Consider the following 18107-nt stretch of genomic DNA (forward strand, 5'->3'; position numbering starts at 1 on the left):
CGACTATCCCCGATGCTTCTCCCTCTTTTCCCCCTGCCCCGATACAGAGTTTCTGCCTGCAGGCAGTCACTGAGTCCGAGGTGCTAGAGGAGCTCCTGAAACTTGACCCCCAAAAAACATCTGGGTCAGATGGTTTAGACACTTTCTTCTAAGGTTGCTGCCCCTATCATCGCCAAGCCTATCTCCAACCTTCTTAACCCTTCTCTCCTTTCTGGGGAGGTTCCCATTGCTTGGAAGGCAGCCACAGTTCGTCCTTTAAATAAAGGGGGAGATCAAGCTGATCCTAACTGTTATAGGCTTATTTCTATTTTGCCCTGTTTATCAAAAGTGTTGGAAAAACTTGTCAATAATCTATTGAATGGCTTTCTTGATGTCTATAGTATTCCCTCCGGTATGCAATCTGGTTTCTGCTCAGGTTATGGATGTGTCACTGCAACCTTAAAGGTCCTCATTGACGTCACCGTTGCCCTTGATTTTAAGCAATGTTGTGCTGCTATTTTTATATACTTGGCCAAAGCTTTTGACACGGTAGACCATTCCATTATTGTGGGCTGGCTCAGGAATATTGGTGTCTCTGAGGGGTCTTTGGCCTGGTTTTCTAACTCAAAGAGTGCAGTGTATAAAGTCAGAAAATCTGCTGTATCAGCCACTGCCTATCACCAATGGAGTACGCTCAATTTACAAATGACATCAAATCAAATTTTATTTGTCACATACACATGGTTAGCAGATGTTAATGCGAGTGTAGCGAAATGCTTGTGCTTCTAGTTCCGATCGTGCAGTAATATCTAACAAGGAATCTAACAATTTCACAACAACTACCTTACACACACACAAGTGTAAAGGAAGGAAGAAGAATATGTACATATAATGGATGAGCGATGGCCGTGCGGCATAGGCAAGATGCAGTAGATGGTATAGAGTACAGTATATACAGTTGAAGTTGGAAGTTTACATACACCTTAGCCAAATACTTTTAAACTCAGTTTGTCACAATTCCTGACATTTAATCCAAATAAAAATTCCCTGTCTTAGGTCAGTTAGGATCACCACTTTTTTTTCTTTCATCACATTCCCAGTGAGTCAGAAGTATACATAAATTAGTATTTGGTAGCATTGCCTTTAAATTGTTTAACTTGGGTCAAACGTTTCGGGTAGCCTTTCACAAGCTTCCCACAATAAGTTGGGTGAATTTTGGCCCATTCCTCCTGACAGAGCTGGTGTAACTAAGTCAGGTTTGCAGGCCTCCTTGCTCGCACACGCTTTTTCAGTTCTGCCCAAAAAATTTCTATGGGACTGAGGTCAGGGTGTCACGAACGCCGTCGTCGTGGAAATGACCGGACCAAGGTGCAGCGTTGTAAGCGTACATTTTACTTTATTATAAATGTCGCCAACAAAACAAGAAACAACAAAAACGAACGTGAAGCTTCCTAGGGCTATACAGGCCAGTAACAAAGACAACTACCCACAACTAAAGTGGAAAAACAGGCTGCCTAAGTATGATTCCCAATCAGAGACAACGATAGACAGCTGTCCCTTATTCAGAACCATACCTGGCCAAAACATAGAAACAGAAAACATATAAATTAAAAAACTAGAATGCCCACCGCAGTCACACCCTGGCCTAACCAAAATAGAGAATAAAAGCCTCTTTATGGCCAGGGCGTAACAGTACCCCCCCCCCCCCCCCCCCCAAAGGTGCGGACTCCGGCCGCAAAACCTGACTCTATCGGGGAGGGTCCGGGTGGGCATCTACCTCAGGTGTGGGACGCAAACCCCGCTCCACCTCTGGCTCCACTTTGGTGGCACCTCTGGTGCGGGGACCCTCGTCGCCGACCCCGGACTGGGGACCCTCGCTGCAGGCCCTGGACCATCACTGGAGGCTTCGTGCCATGGATCATCACTGGAGGCTTCGTGCCATGGATCATCACTGGAGGCTTCGTGCCATGGATCATCACTGGAGGCTTCGTGCCGTGGATCATCACTGGTGGCTTCGTGCCATGGATCATCACTGGAGGCTTCGTGCCATGGATCATCACTGGAGGCTTCGTGCAATAGATCATCACTGTAATGAGGAGACGTATGGACAGCCTGGTGCGTGGAGCTGCCACAGGGCTTACCAGGCTGAGGAGACATACAGGAGGCCTAGTTCTGGGAGCATGCACAGTACTCACCAGGATGGGGAGACATACTGGAGGCCTGGTTCTTGGCCGAGGCACCAGATACACTGGGCCGTGGAGGCGCACTGGAGGTTTTGAGCGTAGAGCCTGCACAACCCGTCCTGGCTGGATGGTTACCTTCGCCCGGCAAAGGCGGGGCACTGGCACAGGACGCACTGGGCTGTGCAGACGCACCGGAGACAGAGTGCGCAGAGCCGGCGCAGGATATCCTGGGCAGTAGAGACGCACTGGCGGCCAGATGCGCTGAGCCGGCACCATCCGTACTGGCTGGATGCCCACTCTAGCCCGGCCGATGCGGGGAGCTGGAATATAGCGCACCGGGCTATGGGTGCGCAGTGGAGACACCGTGCGCATCACTGCATAACACGGTGCCTGACCAGTCACACGCTCCCCACGGTAAGCACGGGGAGTTGGCTCATGTCTCCAACCTGACACAGCCAATCTCCTCGTGTGCCCCCCCCCCCAAACAAATTTTGGGGGCTGCCTCTCGTGCCTGCTCCGCTGTGCCAACTCCTCGTACTGTTGCCGCTCTGCTTTCCCCGCCTCTATCTCCTCCCTTGGATGCCGATACTCTCCAGCCTTTGCCCAGGGTCCCTTGCCTTCCAATATCTCCTCCCATGTCCATTCCTCCAGAAAACGCTGCTCCTCCCGGCCACGCCGCTTGGTCCGTTTATGGTGGGTAGTTCTGTCACGGACGCCGTCGTCGTGGAAATGACCGGACCAAGGTGCAGCGTGGTGAGCTTTCATTTTACTTTATTATAAATGTCGCCAACAAAACAAGAAACAACAAAAATGAATGTGAAGCTTACTAGGGCTATACAGGCCAGTAACAAAGACAACTACCCACAACTAAGGTGGAAAAACAGGCTGCCTAAGTATGATTCCCAATCAGAGACAATGATAGACAGCTGTCCCTGATTGAGACCCATACCCGGCCAAAACATAGAAACAGAAAACATATAAATAAAGAAACTAGAATGCCCACCCTAGTCACACCCTGGCCGTGACACAGGGCTTTGTGATGGCCACTCCAATACCTTGACTTTGTTGTCCTTTGGAAGTTTGCTTGGGGTCATTGTCCATTTGGAAGACCCATTTGCGACCAAGCTTTAACTTCCTGACTGATGTCTTGATGTTGCTTCAATAAATCCATATAATTTTCCTCCTCATGATGCCGTCTATTTTGTGAAGTGCACCAGACCCTCCTGCAGCAAAGCACCCTCACAACATGATGCTGCCACCCTCTAACTTCATGGTTGGGATGGTGTTCTTCACCTTGCAAGCTTCCCACTTTTTACTCCAAACATAATGATGGTCATTATAGCCAAACAGTTCTATTTTTGTTTCATCAGACTAGAGGACATTTCTCCAAAAGAACGATCTTTGTCCCCATGTGCAGTTGCAAACCGTAGTCTTCTTCCTTGCTGAGCTGTCTTTCAGGTTATGTCGATATAGCACTCATTTTACTGTGGCTATAGATACTTTTGTACCTGTTTCCTCCAGCATCTTCACAAGGTCCTTTGCTGTTGTTCTGGGATTGATTTGCACTTTTCGCAAGAAAGTACATTCATCTCTAGGAGACAGAACGAGTCCTGAGCTGTATGACGGCTGTGTGGTCCCATGGTGTTTATACTTGCATACTATTGTTTGTACAGATGAACCTGGTACCTTCAGGCGTTTGGAAATTGCTCCCAAGGATGAACCAGACTTGTGGAGGTCTACAATTTTGTTTTCTGAGGTCTTGGCTGATTTCTTTTGATTTTCCCATGACGTCAAGCAAAGAGGCACTAAGTTTGAAGGTAGGCCTTGAAATACATCCACAGGTACACCTGCAATTTACTCAAATGATGTCAATTAGCCTATCAGAACCTTCTAAAGCCATGACATAATTTTGGGGAATTTTCCAAGCTCTGAAAAGGCACAGTCAACTTAGTGTATGCAAACTTCTGACCCACTGGAATTGTGACGCAGTGAATTATAAGTGAAATAATCTGTCTGTAAACAGTTGTTGGAAAAATTACTTGTGTCATGCACGAAGTAGATGTCCTTACCAACTTGCCGAAACAATAGTTTGTTAACAAGAAAATTCTTGAGTGGTTGAAAAACGAGTTTTAATGACTCCAACCTAAATGTATGTAAACTTCCGACTTCAACTGTACATATGAGATGAGTAATGTAGGGTATGTAAACATTATTTTAATTGACATTGTTTAAAGTGACTAGTGATACATTTATTACATCCAATTTTTAATTATTAAAGTGGCTAGAGATTTGAGTCAGTATGTTGGCAGCAGCCACTCAATGTTTAACAGTCTGATGGCCTTGAGATAGAAGCTGTTTTTCAGTCTCTCTGTCCCAGCTTTGATACACCTGTACTGACCTCGCCTTCTGGATGATAACGGGGTGAACATGCAGGGGCTCGGGTGGTTGTTGTCCTTGATGATATTTTTGGCCTTCCTGTGACATCGGGTGGTGTAGGTGTCCTGGAGGGCAGGTAGTCACCTCCGGTGATGTGTTGTGCAGACCTCACTACCCTCTGGAGAGCCTTATGGTTGTGGGCGGAGCAGTTGCCGTACCAGGCGGTGATACAGCCCAACAGGATGCTCTCAATTGTGCATCTGTAAAAGTGTTTTCGGGGTAAAGCCAAATTTATTCAGCCTCCTGAGGTTGAAGAGGCGCTGTTGCGCCTTCTTCACCATGCTGTCTGTGTGGGTGGACCATTTCATTTTGTCCGTGATGTGTACACCGAGGAACTTAAAACTTTCCACCTTCTCCACTACTGTCCCGTTGATGTAGATAGGGGGGGTGCTCCCTCTCCTCTTTCCTAAAGTCCACGATCATCTCCTTTGTTTTGTTGACGTTGAGTGTGAGGTTATTTTCCTGACACCACACTCCGAGGGCCCTCACCTCCTCCCTGTAGATTTTCTCGTCGTTGTTTGTAATCAAGCCTACCACTGTAGTATCATTTGCAAACTTGATGATTGACTTGGAGGAGTGCATGGCCACGCAGTCATGGGTGAACAGGGAGTACAGGAAAGGGCTGAGAACGCACCCTTGTGGGGCCCCAGTGTTGAGGATCAGCAGGGTGGAGATGTTGTTTCCTACCCTCACCACCTGGGGGCGGCCCGTCAGAAAGTCAATGACCCAGTTGCACAGGGCGGGGTCGAGACCCAGGGTCTCGAGCTTAATGACGAGTTTGGAGGGTACTATGGTGTTAAATGCTGAGCTGTAATCGATGAACAGCATTCTTACATAGGTATTCCTCTTGTCCAGATGTTTTAGGGCAGTGTGTAGTGTGATTGCGATTGCATAGTCTGTGGACCTATTGGGGCGGTAAGCAAATTGGAGTGGGTCTAGGGTGTCAGGTAGGGTGGAGGTGATATAATCCTTGACTAGTCTCTCAAAGTACTTCATGATGATGGAAGTGAGTGCTACAGGGCGATAGTCGTTTAGCTCAGTTACCTTTGCTTTCTTGGGAACAGGCACAATGGTGGCCCTCTTGAAGCATGTGGGAACAGCAGACTGGGATAGGTATTGATTGAATATGTCCGTAAACACACCAGCCAGCTGGTCTGTGCATGCTCTGAGGACTCCGCTAGGGATGCCATCTGGGCTGGCAGCCTCGCCAGAGTCAACACGTTTAATTGTTTTACTCATGTTGGCTGCGGTGAAGGAGAGCCCGCAGGTTTTGGCAGCGGGCCGTGTCAGTGGCACTGTATTGTCCTCAAAGCAAGCAAAGAAGTTGCTTAGTTTGTCTGGGAGCAAGAGCTCAGGCAGTAGGAAGTGCTCTCATTCATTTATATGCAGATGATGCAGTCTTATACTCAGCTGGTCCCTCCCCGGATTTTGTGTTAAATGCTCTACAACAAAGCTTTCAAAGCTTTTTTTAGTGTCAAACAAGCTTTCTCTACCTTTAACCTTGTTCTGAACACCTCCAAAACAAAGGTCATGTGGTTTGGTAAGAATAATGCCCCTCTCCCCACAGGTGTGATTACTACCTCTGAGGGTTTAGAGCTTGAGGTAGTCACCTCATACAAGTACTTGGGAGTATGTGTAACAGTATAGCTTCTGTCCCTCTCCTCACCTCGGGCTTGAACCAGGGACCCTCTGCACACATCAACCACATTCACTCACAAAGCATCGTTACCCATCGCGCCACAAAAGCCACGGCCCTTGCAGAGCAAGGGGAACAACTACTTCTAGGTCTCAGAGCGAGTGACGTCACCGATTGAAACACTATTAGCGCGCACCACCGCTAACTAGCTAGCCATTTCACATCGGCCACATATGGCTAGACGATACACTGTCCTTCTCTCAGCACTCAAAGCTGCAGGCTAAGGTTAAATGTACACTTGGTTTCCTCTATCGTAATCGCTCCTCATTCACCCCAGCTGCCAAACTAACCTTGATTCAGATGACCATCCTACCTATGCTAGATTACGGAGACATAATTTATAGATCAGCAGGTAAGGTTGCTCTCGAGCGGCTAGATGTTCTTTACCATTCGGCCATCAGGTTTGCCACCAGTGCTCCTTATAGGACACATCACTGCACTCTATACTCCTCTTTAAACTGGTAATCTCTGTATACCCATTGCAAGACCCACTGGTTGATGCTTATTTATAAAACCCTTTTAGGCCTCACTGCCCCCTATCTGAGATATCTACTGCAGCCCTTATCCTCCACATACAACACCCTTTCTGCCAGTCACATTCTGTTAAAGGTCCCCAAAGCACACACGTCCCTGGGTCACTCCTCTTTTCAGTTCACTGCAGCTAGCATGAGCTGCAACAAACACTCAAACTGGACAGTTTTATCTTAATCTCTTTATTCAAAGACTCAATCATGGACACTCTTACTGACAGTTGTGGCTGCGCTGCGTGGTGTATTGTTGTCTCTACCTTCTTGCCCTTTGTGCTGTTGTCTGTGCCCAATAATGTTTGTACCATGTTTTGTGCTGCTACCATGTTGTGTTGCTGCCTTGCCATCTTGCTGTCTTAGGTCTCTCTTTATGTAGTGTTGTCTCTCTTGTCGTGATGTCAGATGTGTGTTTTGTCCTATATTTATCTGTTATTTATTTTTTATTTTTTTAAATCCCAGCCCCCGTCCCCGCAGGAGATATTTTGCGTTTTGGTAGGCCGTCATTGTAAATAAGAATGTGTTATTAACTGACTTGCCTAGTTAAATACATTTTAAAAATCACGCGAAAGCTTTTTCTTCTTCGTGTGTGTGTCAACATTGGATAGTCTAAGTGCTGCCATATGTCGTTTTGGGGTTAGATTAGGGATCGGTGCAATATTATTCCTGCATAGCAGGTGGCAGTAGAACACAACGGTTCTTGGAGAGAGGAAGCAGTGTACCCGGTCTCCGGTTGTTCAGTGTATCCGTAGCCGAATTCCGTAAAAGTGCAACCATGGAGGAGGCAAAAAATAAAGATAAAAAGCAGTCCGAAAAGACAGAGGAAAAGGAGACTAAGCCCACAGGGAAGGACAAGGATAAAAAAGATGAGCAAGAACTGGTGAGTTGGGACACTTCTCAACATCTTGAACAAGGGAAGCAGAGTAGCGTTTTTGCCTGAGTCACTCACTGCATGTTTGAACAGGCCGAAAGCGTTGTCATTCAAAGGAATAACGAACTGTTTGAGTCACCTTTAATGGAAAAGTATGACATGGCTGGCTAAGTACGAGATGTCAACAATTACGATTATTATGTCCGACTGAAAGCGAGCTATAAAACTACCTAACGTTAGCATACCTAATGTTGACGTTAGCTTGCTAGCCTAGGGTAACAGTAGGAGCTGGCTGTGCTAGCTAACGTTAACTAACAATTGCTAATGACAGACCAGAAAGTAACTACCGAAATGTAAACAACAATTTTGCTAAGTATCTAGCTAGCCAAGTTACAATAATGTAACGTTAACTAGCATATTAATGTTAGTGTTGCAATGTAAACAACCATAATCCAAATAGCTAACGTTTGCTCTCTGTTCGCTAATGTTGTTAGCTAACTATCAAACAGTTAGCTACCACAGTACAGTCACAGATTAGTTATACAGATCTTTGTTAGAGACCGTACCGTTAGCTAGCTAGCTAGTAGTGACTTTGGAACTGCAGTTACCTGCCTGCGGTTCAGATTGTCTCGTTGAGACAGCGTAGCTAGATTTGCCATGATCAGTGATCTTTGATTGTGAGGTGGCTATAGTTTTTACGTGTTTTGTTTAGTTAGCTAGCTATTTACATGGGAGTTGTATAACTTATTAGCGAGTACATTAACAATAGCCCATTTTAAACACCATAACAATGGCAAGGTTACATACATAGTTATCATGGCAACCCTACCATCAGTCGACACTCGTATAGGACCGGTGTACGACAAAATGCTCCCAATATCTAGCTGTTAGCAAATTGCACAGCCTTTTATTGCAATAGTAACCTGTTTTTTTTTTACTGTTTACTGTGCAGGGTTCGGTTATTCAATTGCCCAACATCGCATATTGAATCTGTCATACTGTAATATCAGTTCCTCTTTTCTCTCTCCAGTCTGATGAGGACAAACAGCTGCAAGAAGAGCTGGAGATGATGGTGGAGAGACTTGGTGTGAGTACCACTACCACAAGAACTGCCGAGTACCACAATAACTACTAAACCTAAAGTCTGGTTTGCTTTAGACACTGGGACTATACTGCTCTACCAAGCAAAAAGGCAGTAACTAACTCATTTTCTACCAAATGAGCAATGTCATTTTTGCTACATTAAATACATGCTTAATCATGTGGACAAGTATCCTGCCTCTATTGTGTTTTGGAGAAAATGGGAACATGTTAGCAGTAACTGCATAAAGTTACTGTGAAAGCAAGGTAAATAAAAGCTATTTTTCTGCATTTTTGCTTGGTAGGGCAGTATAGCTTTTTCAATTCTTATGTATTATACTGTACATAAGGTGTTAGTGGAAAGTCAGTCATTTACATACACTGCATGAACTTTGGTAGCTATGCATATGAAACAACTTTCATTGTACTTATGCAATGTACACCCCCCTGCCCCCTTTCTCTTTCACCCACCCACAGGAGACAGACACGTCTTTGTACCGGCCTGCTCTAGAGGAGCTGCGCAGGCAGATCCGCTCCTCCACCACCTCCATGACCTCTGTGCCCAAGCCCCTGAAGTTCCTGCGGCCACATTACGGCAAGCTCAAAGAGATCTACGAGGGCATGGTGCCTGGCGAGAACAAGGTGGGAACACCGATGGCTATGTCCTTGCTAAATGGCTAACTGTTCACAGTGGGGAAACAGGATGGAGGGATGGCAAGACGGTCTCATCCACTGTATTGCTTCTTTTCCCTGTCTGCTTTTTCTTTATAATCACTGTGCAAAAAATTTGGATGGATGTATTTTACAATGTTACTGGAGATACAGAAAAGAAAAACAAGGATAGAAACCTAGTATATTGGACATTGTAATTCTGGATGGAACTAGGGATTCATGTTCAGAAGGACCGATCATAACTGTAATTATGGATATGTCTAGCTAACTCATGTCTTTTTGTTTTTGCAGAGTTTCTGTGCAGACGTGGTGTCGGTCTTGGCCATGACAATGAGTGGGGAGCGGGAGTGTCTGAAGTACCGTCTGCTGGGCTCCCAGGAGGAGCTGGCGTCCTGGGGACATGAATATGTCAGGTAGGATACGGGATGCCATTTGAAACGGCTAACACATGGGTGAATCCTACCTTCTACTTAAGTAGAATTTTCACTTTGTCATGCATTGATACCAATGGAAGACTAAGTAGATAATTTGCCTCATTCATTCCATGCCTGGCAGCAGTAGGCAGTTTCTGTGGTCTGACCTAGGGCTGTGACAATACCAGTATTTCTATTTTTTTTCCATGGCAAAAATTAAAATTCAACGCAGACCGATCTGCTGTGTGTAAAATATTGTGTGCTATAGCTTGGAAAATAAATACATGTGACTCTGGATGACAACATAAGGATGTTTGTTTCCAACATTTGGGCTGTTTTCCTGAAGACGTTCAATCTTTTATTTTCTTTCAGCGATACTTACGAGTATCGTCCCGGCCCTAGTCTTCTACCCTAAACTCTGGTGTGTCTGTGTGTAGGCACCTGGCGGGCGAGGTGGCCAAGGAGTGGCAGGAGGTTGAGGAGAGTGATAAGACGCAGCAGGAGACTCTGCTGAAGCTGGTGAAGGAGATTGTGCCCTACAACATGGCCCACAACGCTGAGCACGAGGCCTGTGACCTGCTGATGGAGGTCGAGAAGCTGGAGATGCTAGAGCTCTACATAGATGATAATGCATATGCCAAGGTCTGCCTCTACCTCACCAGGTGAGTGGACAACACACACCTTACCATGTGAGGCAAACATATATACCTTCACACACATGTTCAAACACATGACCACAGTCTGCCTCAACATACCTGTAGTGTGCCAACAGCAGCCTGAAGAGACTAAAGGATGTTCCTCTCATCAGTAATACCTAAACCCTCTGTCATCCTCTCTCTCTCTGTGCCAGCTGTGTGAGCTACGTCCCTGAGCCAGAGAACTCTGCCCTGTTGAAGTGTTCCCTTAACATCTTCAGGAAGTTTAACCGTTACCCAGAGGCCCTGAGGCTGGCCCTGATGCTCAACGACGTGGAACTGGTGGAGAACATCTTCACCTCCTGCAAAGACATGTACGGACTGACACAACACACTCACTGCACTCTCACACTTAATTATCTCACAGCAACACTTTCGCAAGAAGTGCTACCTACAGGTTACTGCCAAAATGAAAGAAACACTTGAGTAAATGAGGGATACAAAGTATACGGAACAAAAATATAAATTCAATACAATTTCATCATTTTTACTGAGTTCATTTAAGGAAGTCAGTCAGTCAATTGAAATAAATAAATTGGGCCCTAATCTATTTCACATGACCGGACAGGGGCGAAGCCATGGGTAGGCCTGGGAGGGCATAGGCCCAGCAAATCAGAATGAGTTGTTCTCCACAAAAGGGCTTTATTACAGACAGAAATACTCCTCAGTTTCATCAGCTGTCGGAGTGGCTGGTCTCAGAAGCTGGTTGTGGAGGTCCTGGGCTGGCGTGGTTATATATGGTCTGCGTTTGTGAGGCCGGTTGGACGTACTGACAAATTCTCTAAAACAACGTTGGAGGTGGCTAATAGTAAAATGGTAAATTCTCTGGCAACAACTCTGGTGAACATTCCTGCAGTTAGCATGCCAATTGAACGTCTCTCAAAATTTGAGACATCTTGTGGCATTGTGTTGTGAGGACTGCACATTTTAATGTCCTTTTAGCACAAGCTGCATCTGTGTAATGATCATGCTGTTTAATCAGCTTCCTGATATGCCACACCTGTCAAGTGAATGGATTATCTTGGCAAAGGAGAAATGCTCACTAACAGGGAAATAAAGACAATTCTGTACAAAAGTTGAGAAATAAGCTTTTTGTGCACATGGAACACTTCTGCGATCTTTTATTTCAGCTCATGAAACATGGGACCAACACTTTACATGTTGCGTTTTATAATTTTGTTCAGTATATATTGAAAGCAGGTGCTTCCACACAGGTGTGGTTCCAAAGTTAATTAAGTAAATAAAACATCTCATCATACATAATTATAGTTGCCTATTGTTTTGGCTACCATGGCTAGAAGAGAGCTGTGACTTTGATAGAGGGGTCTCAAAGGAGTATACGGTGTTTAAAGGGGTGTTTGTCTCAGTCACCAGATCTCAACCAATTGAACATTTTATTTGAGATTCTAGAGAAGCGCCTGAGATGGCGTTTTCCACCGCCATCAACAAAAGCCCAAATTCTGGATTTTGTTGTTGTTGAAGAATGGTGTCGCATCCCTTCTATAGAGTTCCAGACACTTGTTTGTAAAATCTAGGCCAAGGCGTATTGAAGCTGTTCTGGCAGCTCATGGTGGCCCAACTCCCAATTAGAGAACTTTATGTTGGTGTTTCCTTTATTTTAGCAGTTCCCTGTACAACCTATAGTGGTAAACCAGTATTTTCTTTCTAATCATTATTCACATTTTCTACTGACAGTCATTGGGAATGCATTCAGCAGTGTTTTCCATAGTTAATGATGTGCATGAGGAGTTGATGGTTTAGTGGGTGTTTTCCTGTAGTGTGATCCAGAAGGAGATGGCCTTCATGCTGGGCCGACACGGCATGTTCTTGGAGCTCAACGAGGACGTGGAGGACTACGAGGACCTGACGGAGATCATGTCCAATGTCCAGCTCAACAGCAACTTCCTGGCCCTGGCCCGAGAGGTGAGGAGGGAAGATGGGTCGACTACTAGAGAGAGGGGAGGGGGTTGGAAGAGTGAGTGTTTAGAGCAGGACTGAGGAGTGGGTCACTGTTGAAGTCAGTGGATGGAGTGTGACTGACAGTGGGGGCTGAGTGTATGTTAGAGAAGAGGTTTTTAGAGTAGGGCTAAGGAGAGGGGAATATGACCTGTAGAGGTGAGTCAGAGGACCGTGCTCTATTTGATATTGTTGAGAGGGGGAAATGGAGGAGGCTTGAAGAAGGTACTAAGAGGAGAGTTAAAATGTGGGGTAGGGGTCAGGGTGGGAGAATAATGGTGCATAGAGTGAGAGAACAAATGAGGCTGGAGGAAAATGAATGGCTGGTATAGTGAATAAACCAATTAGTGAAAGACATTTAAGCCTGTTAGTGGCTATGACTCAGCACCAGGCAGCCAGTAACGTACTGTTCCCTTTCTTTACAGTTGGACATCATGGAACCCAAAGTCCCAGATGACATCTACAAAACCCACCTGGAGAACAACAGTGAGTTCAGCACCTTTACTACAGCAGCTCACTAATGTCCTGGTCGTGTTCTATCACACTCCTCTATCCTCATCCTCCTTTTCATCACGCCATTGTCTGTCTGTCAGGGTTTGGAGGAAGTGGTTCCCAGGTGGACTCTGCTCGTATGAACCTGGCCTCCTCGTTTGTCAACGGCTTCGTCAACGCAGGGTTCGGACAGGACAAGCTGCTCACAGACGACGGCAACAAATGGCTGTACAAGAACAAAGACCATGGTGAGAGAACCCCCACACACACACACACACACAGCCTCACATCCCCGTCTTCAAATGGGCCTCGTGGTTCACATTTGTGGGGGTTTGACTGAAAATTGGTTCATGTTTGGTGGTTCGACAGTGAGTACCAGTCTCATGAATCTAGGATGCTTAGCAGTAACTTAATGTATCGCCTTCATTGCTAATCCTTCATTTCAAGCATAGTAACAAAAATAATATATTGCTGTTGCGTAAATGTTGCGAATTCTGTGTTTATCTCCAGGTATGCTGAGTGCTGCAGCCTCTCTGGGGATGATCCTGCTGTGGGATGTGGATGGTGGTCTGACACAGATAGACAAGTACCTCTACTCCTCAGAAGACTACATTAAGGTCAGCACACACACTCAGCCTCTTACCAAACACACTGCATTAAAACCTCCTCACTACAACCTTCACAGCATCCAGAAAAGCCCTAAACATCCTGTTCATGTAGATATGTCCCCCCCCTCTCTTTCTCTTTCTCTCTCCCTGTAGTCGGGCGCCCTCCTGGCTTGTGGCATAGTAAACTCTGGGGTGAGGAACGAGTGTGACCCGGCCCTGGCCCTGCTGTCAGACTACGTCCTCCACAACAGCAACATCATGCGGATAGGAGCCATCTTCGGGTAAGGAGAGAAGGAAATGCGTGTTTAGTCCCAAGTCAACCCCTAGCCCCTACTGCCTGACACCTCTTGTACATTAAAGATTTGTATTGAGGTTTGTTTAGTCCATTTCACAGGCAGAGATTACACTGTGCTAAAGTACTTGTTTTCAGGTGGGGTTTGACCCTGACCTTTCTCCTCTATCCCCAGCCTGGGCCTGGCATATGCTGGCTCGAACCGTGAGGACGTCCTCTCTCTGCTGCTGCCCGTCATGGTAGACTCCAAGTCCAGCATGGAGGTACTGTGTGTGTAGTTCCACAGTTTGTCAGGGTTTAAGTCTATTACACATCCACACTCATTAAACCCAGCTCACTGTCCCATGTTATGTGTCTTGTCACACACTCTCAGGTGGCAGGTGTGACGGCGCTGGCGTGCGGTATGATCGCGGTGGGCTCGTGCAACGGTGACGTCACCTCCACCATCGTCCAGTCCATCATGGAGAAGAGTGAGCTGGAGCTGAAAGACACATATGCCCGCTGGCTGCCCCTGGGTCTGGGCCTCAACCACCTGGGTAAAGGGGAGGCCATTGAGACCACCCTGGCAGCGCTGCAGGTGGTGCCTGAGCCCTTCCGCAGCTTCGCCAACACGCTGGTGGACGTCTGTGCCTATGCAGGTCATTCTCATAGCTACAGAGTTATCATTTTGTCTCCAATTCTTTGTTTTTTATTTGATTTACATATTTATTTATACAGGTGATCTCATTGAGATTTACAAATGATGGCTTTCCTATATTTATCTCTCTCGGTTTCTCTCCATGCTAGGTTCTGGTAATGTACTGAAGGTGCAGCAGCTGCTCCACATCTGCAGTGAGCACTATGAAGCCAAAGAGAAGGAGGAGGAAAAAGACAAGAAGGATAAGAAGGACAAAGACAAGAAAGAGAGTGCAGCTGACATGGGCTCCCACCAGGTATGCCAGGCTTTTGTTAATAAAGGGGTGTCAGGTAGCCTAGTGTTTTAAGAGCGCTGGTTTGAATCCCCTAGCCAACTAGGTGAAAAATCTGGTGGCCTTGAGCAAGGCACTTAACCCTAATTGCTCCTGTAAGTCACTCTGGATAAGAGTGCCTACCAAATGACGACAAATGTAAAATACAATCTAATGAGGGGTTTGAATTAAGATTTGATATTGAACTAATCTGCTCTCTGCTTCCCCCTCCCAGGGTGTGGCTGTCCTGGGTATTGCACTCATTGCTATGGGAGAAGAGATTGGCTCAGAGATGGCACTACGGGCATTTGGACACCTGGTCAGTATAACCTCTGTCCTATTCACTCCATTTGGCTTCAACACATTTTCAGGACATGTTGGGTTGATTTAGCCCCTGTCTCTTTGGCTCAATCCAACCATCCTACATCTAACTGTTTTTCTCCATCTCCATTGTCTTGCCTTCTCTCCTAGTTGCGGTATGGAGAGCCTACTCTAAGGCGTGCGGTACCTCTGGCCTTGGCCCTGATCTCCGTGTCGAATCCTCGCCTCAACATCCTGGACACACTCAGCAAGTTCTCCCACGATGCTGACCCAGAGGTCTCCCACAACTCCATCTTTGCCATGGGCATGGTGGGCAGCGGTGAGTGGACCCCAATCAGTGTCTTCCTTATTATATTGAGACGTTCAAAGTTATTTTGATTTGCCTCACTAAGTTATTACAATTATTCCTTGTCCTTGAATAAGAAAAATACTGTATAACTGTGAATTCACTGTGCCAGATAACATCAACGTAGGAGACCTTCTCCATTGACTGCGTCTCAAGCTGTGATTGGTTTCCATGACGACTCACGGCTCCATCGCTCTCTCTCTCTGCAGGAACAAACAATGCCCGCCTGGCTGCCATGCTGAGGCAGCTGGCTCAGTACCATGCCAAAGACCCCAACAACCTCTTTATGGTCCGACTTGCACAGGTGGGTAGCAAAAAGAGGTGCCGCTCTGGCACTCTAACCTACGTGTTAGAGGGGGAGAGTATGTGTCTCTGTGTCTCCTAACCCTTGCTCTGTGCCATGTCCACAGGGTCTGACTCACCTGGGTAAAGGGACATTGACACTGTGTCCGTACCACAGTGACAGGCAGCTAATGAGTCAGGTGGCTGTGGCAGGACTACTCACTGTCCTCGTCTCCTTCCTCGATGTCAAGAACAGTAAGCCCTTTTCCTCATTTACTCTTCACCACTCATTTTATTTGCTTCATCCTCCCCTCTCTTTTTCCACATCTGTTTGTTTAGGATTGGGGTGAAGTCCATTTCTGTTGAGTAATTTTAGGAAGTGACCTGAATTTCAATGTATGGATGGAAAATTCCACTTTAAAAAAAACAATTAGCAATTGTTCAACTCCTGAATGGCATTGGCCCTTGCCCAGCTAGTTCCACTATCTTCCTTTTATGTCGGGAAGACCCTTTTATGTCGGGTAGTAAGTCTTCTAAATGCCTTGACCTAGGTCTAAATATTTGTCTGTTTCCTGTGTGTGCTGCAGTAATCCTGGGAAAGTCTCACTACGTTCTCTATGGACTGGTGGCTGCCATGCAGCCCCGTATGCTGGTCACATTCGATGAGGAGCTGAGGCCGCTGCCCGTGTCCGTCAGGGTGGGACAGGTAAGGACTGCTGCTCTTAATAAGATCCTGGAGGATTAACTTCATATTCAAAATACAATGCTAGTTGAGGATGTAGCCTAGATGGTGTGATGAAGGCCAGAACGTCAGCACGATGTGATGCTTTGCAAGTGAAATGTACTGGAGATTTTCATTTTAACAATGGTTGAACATCTCCAATGCGAAGTAACGTCTAGATGTGCAAGTGCTTTTCACTCAAGATGAAATGCTATAAGATGATGGCAGAGTGGATTCGACCTCATGGTTCATGTATGTAATTGGTCCATAGGCGGTGGACGTGGTTGGTCAGGCCGGGAAGCCCAAAGCCATCACAGGTTTCCAGACCCATACCACACCGGTGCTCCTGGCCCATGGAGAGAGGGCAGAGCTGGCCACAGAGGAGTATCTCCCCGTCACCCCCATCCTGGAGGGCTTTGTCATCCTCCGCAAGAACCCCAACTACGATGCCTAGATTACCCCCTACTGTCCTCCCCTGGTACCCACCCTACTCTCCTTAGTGGTCCCTCATTGGTAGTAGGGGTAGCCCTCCCTGGCTCTTTTACACCTCATGTTTTAGTAATTTATTCCATGTCTGAAAAGAGCCAGGAAGGCCTACCCCTCTTTCTTTCTCTTGTCAACAGCTTCTCTCCATCCTGTGAAAATTTGGTTGTGTTTCTGGGTGGCCAAACTGACTGGAGCAGGGAGTGGAAACTGGGACCTCATTCACTGTTTAAATTAGTTTCCTCTTTGATCTAGGATCAGTTCCACATATGTATTACATCATCTCTTTCAGGCTCCACAATATAACTGATCTAGGGTCACCAATCAGGAAGGAAGTGTTCAGCCTCTCCCGGTTTGTGATATTTTCCCCCACTAATTGGTCGTTTAGACCAATCACATCAGATATTTTCAGATCTGATTTAGCGAAAAAATATCAGAATTGGGCTGATGAACAACATAAGCTCAGTCTGCATCAATACTACAACCAGTTTCTCTTTCCCCACCCATGATATCCTCTTTTTGTAATTAGAGCATGGAAAATGTGTCTTCATCATTGTTCAGTTTTTTTTATTTTGTTAAAATACTGTAAAAAAGGTTCAAATAAAAGTTTCAGATCCACTTGGTGGAGTTGTCTATCACCAGGTCTGTTTGTCATATGAGGGACAAGTTTCTGAAAGATCAGTCATTTTTTATGACAGCCTGCAGATATGGATGACTAATTATGAAACTGAGCAGGGGCAAGGAGGAACTGAGGTGACACTGGTCATGAACCCTCACTGCAGCAAAGGTATGAATTTTTGCTGGATGTTGCAGACAATGGACACATTTTATTGAACATTTGAAATACACATGTAATGAAAGAATGCATATTAAACACATACATTTGACACATCATGATAAACTGTTCAAACTGCAGTCAAGACTCTGGCTACGCCCATACAAGCAAAATCAACCCACCAGTTTGTTTTGTGTGTAAATGAATACGTTTAATATTAAACGAATACTGTACTGCACATTAGTTTGTGGTTCAACAGTTCATCGTTAACTAAAACGTGTAGCTAAAATCACACCGGCGTCCCTGTCACATGACTGATTAAACCGGAATTTGAC

The 18107-nt window shown here is 46.0% G+C and overlaps 1 protein-coding gene across 1 annotated transcript; it reads left to right on the forward strand.

Moving 5' to 3' along the window:
- The first annotated feature begins 7490 nt into the window (after positions 1 to 7490).
- LOC129831819 (26S proteasome non-ATPase regulatory subunit 2-like) lies at positions 7491 to 17620 on the forward strand. Its single transcript, XM_055895295.1, has 20 exons — positions 7491 to 7698; positions 8720 to 8776; positions 9247 to 9411; positions 9733 to 9854; positions 10292 to 10516; positions 10705 to 10863; positions 12328 to 12472; positions 12931 to 12991; positions 13099 to 13245; positions 13508 to 13614; positions 13759 to 13886; positions 14073 to 14160; positions 14271 to 14535; positions 14684 to 14829; positions 15080 to 15163; positions 15316 to 15484; positions 15721 to 15815; positions 15922 to 16048; positions 16381 to 16499; positions 16786 to 17620. The coding sequence occupies exons 1-20, from the start codon at positions 7594 to 7596 to the stop codon at positions 16966 to 16968; spliced, it is 2697 nt and encodes an 898-aa protein (XP_055751270.1). The 5' UTR covers positions 7491 to 7593; the 3' UTR covers positions 16969 to 17620.
- Positions 17621 to 18107: the final 487 nt, after the last annotated feature.

Source organism: Salvelinus fontinalis, chromosome 33 (genome assembly GCF_029448725.1).
Source record: "Salvelinus fontinalis isolate EN_2023a chromosome 33, ASM2944872v1, whole genome shotgun sequence".
In the NCBI taxonomy this organism is placed as follows: domain Eukaryota; kingdom Metazoa; phylum Chordata; class Actinopteri; order Salmoniformes; family Salmonidae; genus Salvelinus; species Salvelinus fontinalis.

What these genes read in the sequence shown, in the direction of transcription:
- LOC129831819 (XM_055895295.1), top strand. Translation starts at nt 7,594, where the DNA reads ATGGAGGAGGCAAAAAATAAAGATAAAAAGCAGTCCGAAAAGACAGAG. An exon ending in CGGATAGGAGCCATCTTCGG is followed by an intron (nt 13,887 to 14,072) that starts GTAAGGAGAGAA and finishes CTCTATCCCCAG; the next exon opens with CCTGGGCCTGGCATATGCTG. An exon ending in CATGGGCATGGTGGGCAGCG is followed by an intron (nt 15,485 to 15,720) that starts GTGAGTGGACCC and finishes CTCTCTCTGCAG; the next exon opens with GAACAAACAATGCCCGCCTG.